We start from the raw sequence: 11216 nt of genomic DNA, 5'->3' as shown, positions 1-11216 counted from the left end.
CGTGTCCTTATTTGGTCGTCATAGAGACGAGATGGTTGCTCTCACACATGCTGTAATCTGTTGGCTTTAATCCAACATCGGCTCTCTGCTCACGGCTGTGTTCACGACTCAAAGTCCACCAGAGAGAGAACCCTCAGCACGCTGGTGCTGCTGGACGCAGCAGGACCGATGAGAGGACCGCTTGGTTCTGCTCTCAGTCCTCTGGCACCAGATTAGCCAGAGGCTAAAAATAAATACTTTCTTTATCGAAAGTTTCCACAGAAGCTCGAGCTGAAGGTTCTGCTTCCTTTGTGTCCTCACACTAAAGCCACAATGCTCTATAATAATAATAATAATAATAATAATAATAATAATAATAATAATAATAATAATAATGTTATTATTAAGCAGCCCAACATTAACTTCACATATAACGGCCACCATACTGCAGGTCACTGACATCAGCCCACGAGCAACATCAAGGTCACCCACTTGGCGCGTGCACAACAGTTTGCAGAACTTATCCTGATCCAACTGGATCCGGACTGAATCCTGTGGAGACCAAATATTACTAACTAAAGTCTCCACGCCGGGTTTATAATATAGTTTTATGATATATTTTGGATATATATTGATATTTATGATATTTTTATTGTCTCTATATCATATCTCTACTGTCGTTGTCTTGCTCATGCACGCGCAGGCGGAGACGTACGTGTTGCGTTTAGGTGCAACAATGGCGAGCTGCTGACGCACTTATCAAGAGTTATAAATAAAAAAATAAAAAAATAGTTTTTGATCAGATAAAATTGACAAAAAGCAGATACATGGACGTGATAGCGATGATTCCATATAAGTGAGCTATCAGTAAAGTTGGGAGCCCGCATGCATGGCCTCAGTCCCGGCCCCGGAGGCGCAGACGCGGCCGTGAGCTCACCCCTGCAGAGATGTGGTGCTTGGCCGGCTTGGACGACAATTTGGCCGCAGGGACGAGCGAGGTCCTCAGGGTGCCGAGCAGGCGCGAGGCGGCGGGCAGAGACATGGCGGCGGGTTCAGTGAAGGAAGGACAACCAGGCGGCTCCGCGGGGACGGGACTGATACTGGACTCACTTTCTGTTTCCGCAGCGTGTGCGTAAGTGCGCGTGTGTGTGGGGGTGTGTGAGAGGAAGGGAGATGGAGGGAGGGAGGGAGGGAGGGAGGGAGGCTGTTACGTGGAGCGTCTCGGGCGGCGTCGGAATGTAATTGGCCGCGCGCCTCCGGGTATCTGACACCGTGACCGAGGAGCGCGAGACGCGTCCTCGGATAACCCTGATATCGGCGGGGGCGCGCGCGGCGCGTGACAGCGCAGCTGGCGGGACGCTGTGTGGCGCCAGCGCGTGTGGCTGCTCGTACGAGCTATTAAGGGTTAAATAAAAGTGCGGGGACTTTTTTTTTTATTACATCTTAAATATGATATATATCATACTAGAGGGCTCGAGCACGCGCTCATGTTGTTGTGAAAGGGGAAGTGAATGCATCCGTTGACTGCACGTGCACACGAGCATCGATAACTCTCTCAGGCTCACGCGCAGTGTGGCCGATCAAAGGAACAGGGACAAGCCACCTGCCGGCTCCATCCGGGTTACTACGGCCTCTAAGGTCACCTGGACCCGCCGTGCGTGTCTGAGGGGGGCGCGCCACAGAGCGCAGGTGGGTCGTGCTCGCGCTCGATACGGCCCCCGTGTGCTCGCAGGACCGCACTTCGTGCACGCGCAGCATTACACCTCGCCACCAGAGGGCGCTGTTCACCCGCGGAGAGTTTCTATGTGCACGGGACTTATACATATTATATATAGTATTAATACCTAATTATATATATATATATATATATATATATATATATATATATATATATATATATATATATATATATATATATATATATATATATATATATATAGGTCAATGTTGTGAAAAGTTGGGTTTCAGAATCCGGAGGAGATTACAACCAAAATGTCTCAATTAGATGGTTTTAATTGTGAATGAGAAATGCAATTCACGTGTTTCCTTTAAGTTACTAGGAGGCCACGCCCCCTAAGTGGCCACGCCCCCTATGAACACTGCAGTGTGTTAGGGTCTGCAGCAAGCCAAAGCAATGCAATAAGCCAAGTTCAAGGGTATAATACATGTACTATGTACACGATGGAAGCCCATTTCTGACACAAAAAAGACATAATCAAAAAATCGTAATTATGAGATTATACAGTCGAAATTATAAGATAAAAATTAATAATTTTAAAATAAAAAGTTATAATTATGAGATAAAAAGTTATAATTATGAGATAAAAAGTCATTATTATAAGATAAAAAGTCCTAATTAGGAGCTAGTAAGTGCGTTTGCGCTGCTTGTCTTCACATGTCTCTTCATCCCCTCACTGGTCCAACATGCTAAGCTAACTGTTGATTTAGCTCAACAGATAACAGCTTTGCTTTGAATGGAGCTGCTGCTGCTCAAAGGAGGCGACCGCTACCACAGACTGCTCAAGCACTTACTATCTCATAATTATGACTTTTTATCTCATAATGACTTTTTATCTCCTAATAATGAATTTATTCCTCATAATAATAACTTTTTATCTCATAATTATAACTTTTTATCTCATAATAATGACTTTTGATTAATTAATAAAGACTTTATCTCATAATGACTTTTTATCCATTAATAATTACTTTTTATCTCCTAATTATGACTTTTATCTCATAATAACAACTTTTTATCCATTAATAATGATTTTTATCTCATAATAATGACTTGTTTTATCTCATTATGACTTTTTATCTCATAATGACTTTTTATCTCATAATATTTACATTTGATCTCAAAATAATGACTTTTTATCTCATAATAATGACTTTTTAGCTCATAATTATAACTTTTTAGCTCTAATTATGACTTTTTTATGTCATAATAATGACATTTTATCTAATAATAACTTTTTTATCTCATAATTATAACTTTTTATCTCATAATTATGAGATTTTATCTTATAATTATGACATTTTATCTCATAATAATAACTTTTTATCTTATAATTATGACTTTTTTTAATCTCATAATAATAACTTTTTATCTAATAATGACTTTTTATCTCATAATTATGACTTTTAATCTCATAATATTTACATTTTATCTCATACTAATGACTTTTTATCTCATAATTATAACTTTTTATCTCATAATAATAACTTTTTATCCATTAATAGTGACTTTTTAAACTCCTAATTATGACTTTTTATCTCATAAAAATTACTTTTTATCTCATAATAATTACATTCTATCTCATAATAATGAGTTTTTATCTCAAAATAATGACTTTTTATGTCATAATTAGGACTTTGTGCAGACTGGGTTTCCATACCCGCAGACTGCATCAATATTCACGTTACTTCGTGTCTGCTGTTGCTCTGGTGTGAACTGCAGGGGGCAGCAACGCGCCAACGACGAGTCAACGCTGCCAGGAATAAAGCAGGCGAAGAAGAAGCGTCCCTCCTGCCTCCAGGAAGTGTCGCGGGCAGCCCGCTACCTGTCCGTGTGTCCGCGCCCGTCGTGCCCGTTGACTCGTCTCTACCTCCCGCCGGTAAGTGAAGTCTCACGAGCTGCGGTTTAGCGCGTTAGCGGTGACGTCACGTTATCCAGGTAGCCCACCCGAGTGGAAATGGCTTGTTAGCATTAGCTCGGCTACAATGTGGACGTTATCTGCTATCTCCCCGTTAACGTGGACTCTCTTTACGTCCACCTGTTCCGGCGCGTTGACTAACGTTACCTGTGGCACTTTACGCTCATGTCACGCGCCCGACCTCCGGTCTGCTCCTGCGGGACACCGCGAGCACAGCACGGGCTCAACTTTGGGGGTTTCTCATCCGAAAGGGCGTCCGTTAGTGGTGCCAACTTTCTACAGTTAACCTCACGTTTCCACTGCTAATTTACCGAGCAGGGTGGTGATGAATGCGCGTGTAACGCACTGTGAGCGGTGTATTGTGAGTCAGAGTGTCGTGTTCGCGCCCCACGGACACGACAACACATTGTTGTTGAGGAGCTGCATGTCCACACGGAGCCCCCCGTGGGTGGGTGAGCCCCCTGTGGGTGAGCCCCCTGTGGGTGAGTCCTCTGTGGGTGAGTCCCTGAGGAGGGCCCTCGTGGGTGTCGTAACTTCCCCGCTGGCTCGCGACTTTTTCCTCCACGTCGGCATCTGCAGCGACCTTTTGAGCGCGTGTCCTGTTTGCCTTTAGGGCAGGTCCCCGAGCGGAGCCGAGTCCAGCCGAGCAGAGCCGAGGTGGAAAACAGCCCTCGCTGGAGACTCATTGACTTTACAGCCAGCGCGTGTATAAACTAGTTCACGTTCACAGGTGGAGCTCTGCCAGCTCCACCTGTCTGTAAAGAAACCCCACGAGGTGCAGGTGATGTGTTGTTGGCCGTGTTCCCGTGTCTCACCTTTCTCACTCCGTTCATCCATAGCTGGCATTCAGTTCTAGGTGGTAGCGCCACATCAGAAGAGCCACGTCGCTCAGCTGCATGCAATAAAACCAGTGAACATCAAAAGCAGTGGCCTGAGGCCAGTTGGCATCTTGCTCACTTGTTTTTTTTTTCTGTTTGCATTTCTGTCTGAAATCAGGTCACTGAGAGTTAGAAGGTGCTGAGGTTACCCAGAATGCACCAGCCATTCACATTGTTTGGCTTCCAGACAACAAGGGACATCTTTTGAGAAAGATGTGCGTTTTTTTCCCCCTCAATGGCAGACTTCTATTTCTTACTGTGTGTGTGTGTGTGTGTGTGTGTGTGTGTGTGTTTCCAGTGGGCAGAGTGTTGTAAGTTGTAGCTTTCAACACAGTCAGAAACCACAGCTATTTGATTCATGTTCAGAAACACTGGGGTGCTGCTTCCAAAAGAACAGAAGGGCTTAAAGTCTGTGAGATTAAAGGTGGTGCTGTTCTCCTTCATCCCATCGCTTAACACAACGTAGAGAAAGTCCTCAAAGTGTCGCCCCGGGAGAATTGAAAAACAAATAATTGCTCACTTAGCCTGCAGCGTTACTGAGATCAGAGCATGTGAGATTTAAAAGCGCTGTTGCTGAAATGCCTTTTCATCTCCAGTTTACATAAGCAAAGCAAAGAAGCTCCGGGTTTCTAGATCTTGATCCTGGAGGAACGTACAGCTCGTTTATGTAAAATCATTCCCCTGAGGCGAAGAGGCCGTCTCCGCTGCACTACGCAGTTCTGACACTAGATGGCAGTCAGTCCTCACGGCGCCGCTCTGATTGTGTTTCATAGAGAAAGATGTTGGTGCTGTGAGAGCTTAGCACTTGTTGTTGTTGTTGTTGTTGTTGTTGAATCCCACGTGAGGCAGAAGCTAGCAGCAAGCGCATCACCCAACGATACCAGAGCCTGATGCGTCTTCATCTCTCCATCAGCGAGACATATTGTTGCATGTTCCTACACACACACACACTCACACTCACACAGTAATTTATTCAGAGTCGACCCCAAATGCACCGTCCCGCTGCCACAAATACTCCCCAGAACACTGAATGTGGATCAATCTGCTGCTGAAAATATTCCCCAACAAATGCAGCATTTCCTCCTGTTTGAGCGATGTTTGCTTTAAAAACTATTCACCAGCTTTTTGAGGAAATTTTAAAGTTGTGTTTTTTTGTAAACTAACTATTTTTGAGGCGTTTTTGTAAAGATTTTGTAGATTTTGTAAAGCAATTAAGTCAAAAAATAGTAAGATATTTAAAATAATTTAGTCAAACCAGGTTTAACCTCTTTTGTTTTTGCTTGCAGCTCAAGTCTCAAAAATCAGAGCGTCCTTGAACGCATCCTTTGGTCTGTCAAGTCCACTAATGCAGACTTCTAATGGTGGTGTTGATGTCTCGTGCAGGTCCAGAGGGTGGATGCTGCCTTCACTTCCTCCTGGACGCCATCCTCCCAGTGTGTGTCTGTTGAGTGTGTGTGTGTGTGTGTGTTGACTCACTGTAGGCCTATGTGAGTGTGTGTCCGTGTCAACGCCCCCCAGCCCACCATGTCCCCGTGTCCCTCAGCGCTCCAGCTGAGTCCATCGGTGTGCGTTCGCCTCCTCTGCCTGCTGCTGCTGCTGCTGCTCAGCGTCTGCTCCTCCTCGGTACCCAGGGGGGACCCGGCCACGCCCGAGCCCGAGCCCCCGACCACGACCACGACCCCGACCACGCTCCCGACCCATGCGACGCCGGATAACTGCACCAAAGACTGTGAGTATGAGTCTCTTATGATGTGTTGTTGCTAGATGCAAATCGATTGACTAAATGAACTGAACAGGTCCAAATACTTTGCATAAGCTTCATTCAGATGTGATGTGTTTTATCATTACTTGATGTTCTTTGCCTTCTTCTCTTCACCGCTTCATCATTCGTGGTGTTGTCTGGTCGCCAGGTGATGGTGGTGCTGTCGGTGTAACTGCCACAGATCAGCTTCAGAAGAATCCCTCGAAAGGCACCCAGGAAGACCGCTCTGCTTCCTCCAACCCCTCAGCTCCTGACTCTGCAGTAGCCTCAGTAAACCATTCATCCAATCAGCAGCCAGCATCACCAGACCACCAGAGTCCATCACCAGCGCCGTCTGCAGTCCCTTCTACCCCCACAGGCTCCACGCCGGGTGCTCCCACTGGACCCAGCACCGGTACCATTCCATTCACTACTCCAGGACCTGTGAGGAAAGTGGACGCAACCACTTCACCAGTGACTTCTAAAGCCCCAACGTCAACGACCCCAACGACGCCAACGACCCCAACGACCCCAACGACCCCAACGACCCCAACGACCCCAACGACCCCAACGACCCCAACGACGCCAACGACGCCAACGACCCCAACGACGCCAACGACCCCAACGACGCCAACTACAACAACGACGCCAACTACAACAACGACGCCAACAACCCCAACGACGCTAACGACTCCAACGCCTACTACAACAGCTACATCTATGTCGACAACAAGAACATCGACAGCAGAACCGACCACTAAAGCTGCAGCACACCCGACAACAACCACCCTCACAAGGGCTAACACTACCGCCACTGTTGCTACAACCACGGCTACGAAGACGCCGCCAACGCCAACCACCGGGATGCCACCAGCTCAGACCTCTTCACCCGCAGGCCCTACGACCGTGACCTCCGCCGGTACCCGCGCCACCAAGCCCGGCGGCCTTGTGGACGTGGCGGGCGCCGCTCTGACCGGCCAGCTGGTGGACACGGCGTCCCTGCTGGCCGTGCTGCTCTTCGGCCTGCTCTTCTTCTTGGTCACGGTGGGCGTGTTCGTCTCGCAGGCCTACGAGAGCTACCGGAGGAAGGACTACACCCAGGTGGACTACCTCATCAACGGCATGTACTCTGACTCCGGGGTGTGAGGTGGGGTGGGGAGGGATGGAGGCTAATCCCAACGCGTTGGGGCGCTTTGAGCCTGAGACGATGAGCTGGACGCTAACGCAGCATCGCTGTGACTTCACTAGGTCTGAATGGACGAGACTCACTGAACCCTGAAGCAGAGCCGGGTCGCTTTCTACCACGAATGTTCCAGTTAACGCTTTCTTCTTCTACCCCTGCTTCTTTTCCTGCGATGGTATGAATGTGAGGAGTTTGGCTCCGCCCCAGTTTGAGGAGTTTGAACGAGGAGCAGCTAAAGACCCGAGGTCACGTGATGGCGCTCGGCTGGTGAAACAACACAGGAGGTTTATCTTGTATGTCTGACTGAAGAAATGTCTGTCAAATTGTTTGAGTCATTGTACCTGTTGCAGATGAATGTGGATCTCCTTGAGGCTCTCTGGGGGAGAAAAGAACCATTTTGACCGATCGCCAAACCCAATGGTACACTATGAGAGTGATGCATTATTATTTTCTTCAGCCCCACAGATGTTATAACAGAGATGTGACTTTAATTGGTTAAAAGGGGTTTAACCGGAGGGAAATGAAAGTAGCAGAGAGCTACTCGTAGCACTAAGTCGTCATCTGAGTCGCACGGATCACTTTGAGTTTAACTTCCCAAATACACGGGTCAGAATCTGGATGAACCTTGTTTTGCTCCTAAAAGATGGCCGACACTACGGCCGTGAGATGCAGGCTGTAGTTTGTGTGTTTGTGTGTGTTTACAGTCGAACAATCCTTCTGGTTGTAGCAGATCGGACCCCGGTGACTTCACGGTGGAGCGAGCTGGACTTGAACCAGCCTCTCCCATACTTTTTTAATTTAAAAGCAAATAACCACGTGGAATAACTTCACAGGATCGCACAGAGGTGGAGGAGGTTTCTCAGAAAGACATCAGAGTTTTACGCCGGGCGCGGCTGCGAGCTGAATACAGGGGGAGGAGTATTTCCATCGCCCGCGTTAAGTCTCCCCAGATGTGGCTCGCTGCTTTTCAGGCCTCTGGCTGGTTGGTTAGCTGGCTGGCTGGTTAGCTAGTTAGCTGGTTAGCTCGACGATGTTGGCGACGTTTAAAGATAAAAAGACCAACGTATTGGAACAAACCGCCTCATTTGATTCTAACCAAATCAATCCCGGTTCTGTTGATTTCACTCCATTCGGGAACTTGATCAATGACTGAATGTGTTGACCTGTTGCACAGCAGCTGTTGTTGTTGTTGTTGTTCCTGCTGTGCAAACTGATGCTGTGCTTGTACACAAAGACAGCGTAGGTTTGCTTGGGAGGAAATACTCACTTTTCCACTGTACGATGTATTTGAAAACAAAGGGCACACGTTCTGGAGATAATAACCAGTTTATTGTTTTGTTTAAAACATCTCTTCATTTCAAGAAAGTCAAACTTTTTGGGCAATCGGTTTGTTTGCGGTCAAACTCACAGTTCTAGTACACGAGTAGACGTGGTCGCGGGCCGTGTTTCCATTCACACGGTATTTGGAGGCACCGCCTCTAAAATAAATAATTTTAAAAGCATTATGGAAACAAGATGGAGCCAAACATTTTGTTGTGTATAGAGTTGAGGCGTTGACGTAGCACAACGGAGCAGTCGCATCCTGGAGGTGCTACTTTGGCGTGTCACAAACACTGGCGGTTAGCTTAGATGCTACAATAGCATCCATTGTATGAGAACTGTGGAGCATTTCTTCGTTGAAAGGCGAGCATAGAACGGAGGCTTCTCTCCTCCAGCTGACGGACGGCTCGTCCAATCACCTGCAAACGTGTTCATTTCATTTTTGAAGTGCCTTGTCAGAAGTTTCTGTTTCACAAACCATCCGGTGTCTGAGTGGGTCGGACGGCCGAGGAGACGCTTTTGTTAGCCGCGGCTCGCTCCAGACGCGGCTAACACGCATTTCCTTTTTTGCGACATTTCAAAAGTTGTTTAAAATTTGCTGGACAGTTAAATTTAAACGCAGCAATACGATTACTTTTTGACCATGAACTGCAGATTAAAAATAAGAAGTCTTAAACCAAAGCTAAGCTAACGACCGCCCCGCGATGTCTTTCAGCAGTTTCACACGTGTTGCGACACGGCGGTATTAGCCTAGCTTAGCACGAAGACCGGAACACATCTTCACATTTACATACTGGGACGTCTGTGCAGCCTCAGAGGAAACTGGTCCAGATCTTCTCTTCTAACTGGTTCACTGGCAGGAAAAGGAGGGAAAACAATATTTTCTAAATGTGTCTTTTCTATTTCAAAGTCTTACGATTTCACTTCCACTCGTTAGCTTTCATTGATGCCAATGACGTTTCATGTTTTTGCGCTCATGGGTACAGGACCATACGAGTTCATTTCACTCATATTTAGCTCACGGTGAATGTATTGTGTTGTGTTCATGACCAGATTGTGTTTATATGTAATCCATCATTCCTTAATGAGAGGCTTCATGTAGCTTAATGTTTACCTCACCGTGCAATTTCGTTGTTTAGTTTTTATATTTCCCTGATGGATCATCTTATGTTGAATACATGTTTGCAGACGCATCATTCCTGGAAACATTACTTTCAGCAAAGAAAATAGTGACTTCCATAGTTCCTGGTTGTCCCATGAGGTGAAGGAGTGAATGCTCAACAGTCTCATGGTTATGAATGAACTCCCACATATGGAAGTTATGAACGTGAACGCACACACGCATTGATTATATTCAACAAAGTGAACACAAACTCCGTAGCGGTTACCTTTAAGTTGTTCTCTCTGACTGAATTACTGTTGCCTTCTTTCTGTCTGTTCTTCTTCTGGGGTTCATGGTTGATGAACAGTTGCCAAATAATCACTGAAGCACATTATTGTATGATAAAGCCAAGGGGAACATGAAGCCATTATCTATATGTGACTGACGACACGAGGTGCATGAGCGCCGGCAGCAGGAAGCCGCCGTGTGCGGACGCAGCGTTCCTGCTGTTTGAAACCTTCTGACTGATCTGTGTTCATGTTCCACGTCTGCAAAGCCAGAATTCAACCTGTTGCTTTATTTTTTTGGTATGTTTTGGTTTTAGAAATGCAGGAAAACGTTGAAATCTGTTTCTCAGAGCACACGATGCCACATGCACGGAGGCAGAGAGCGGCTCTGGTGGCTTATGGCTGTTTTTCCATGAAAATGTTTATTTTCTCCTCTGGACTCGAGTCCTATAGTGCAGGAAAAATGATTTGGAAACATACTTTTTGTTTTCCTTTACCCCCCAAAAACAAGATCTTTGTTCAGATATCTTGAGAGAAACATGACCTTTTGTTTTCTTTTTAGAGTAAATTTAATTATCTCAAGATTTATAATAGTTTTCTTGTTTGAAGAGAAAAGATTATTATAAATCTGGAGATAATTAAATATATATGTATATACTCTTCAGGCTGAAAACAAAATCTAACATAAATCTTGAGATGATTAAATTTGTCCGCTCTCAGCTTCCGTACACGAGTCTAATGCTTTTTGATCGCTGACTAATTTTGATAAACTCGTCACGGTGAATGTGTTTTCTCATCAGAAAATGAGTTTGTGTCTGCATGACTCAAAGCATCTTCACATCATTAGATGAAACCATTAGTTTCAGACATGAGGTCATCGCTGGTATTCTGAGATAATCTGAGTAGTAGATAATCTCAGAAACCAGCTGGGTCATTCTAACAGGAACTAATCCAGATCCATGTGATTGATCAGAACTCTGACTGTAATTGTTCTTGTGACGGTTCTGATGGGGCGCACCTTGATGATGTCACTGTGACGCCTCGTCGAGATTTGATTATTTTCTAGCTGC

General features: G+C 45.9%; 1 protein-coding gene across 1 annotated transcript; it reads left to right on the top strand.

The window, feature by feature from the left end:
- The first annotated feature begins 3498 nt into the window (after positions 1–3498).
- On the top strand, positions 3499–10741 carry cunh11orf24 (chromosome unknown C11orf24 homolog). Its single transcript, XM_068603821.1, has 3 exons — positions 3499–3596; positions 5897–6242; positions 6424–10741. Exons 2-3 carry the CDS (start codon positions 6038–6040, stop codon positions 7398–7400), a joined length of 1182 nt encoding a protein of 393 aa, XP_068459922.1. The 5' UTR covers positions 3499–3596; positions 5897–6037; the 3' UTR covers positions 7401–10741.
- The last annotated feature ends 475 nt before the right edge of the window (positions 10742–11216 follow it).

Source organism: Clinocottus analis, unplaced genomic scaffold (assembly GCF_023055335.1).
Source record: "Clinocottus analis isolate CAN_PGR_092001 unplaced genomic scaffold, fCliAna1.0.p SCAF_6, whole genome shotgun sequence".
Taxonomy (NCBI): domain Eukaryota; kingdom Metazoa; phylum Chordata; class Actinopteri; order Perciformes; family Cottidae; genus Clinocottus; species Clinocottus analis.
Note: the sequence above shows the minus strand (reverse complement) of the source record. Positions and strands in the feature narration are given on the sequence as shown.

Coding starts and splice junctions, on each gene's coding strand:
- cunh11orf24 (XM_068603821.1), top strand. CDS start 6,038: ATGTCCCCGTGTCCCTCAGCGCTCCAGCTGAGTCCATCGGTGTGCGTT. Junction 6,243..6,423: donor GGATAACTGCACCAAAGACT/GTGAGTATGAGT, acceptor TCTGGTCGCCAG/GTGATGGTGGTGCTGTCGGT.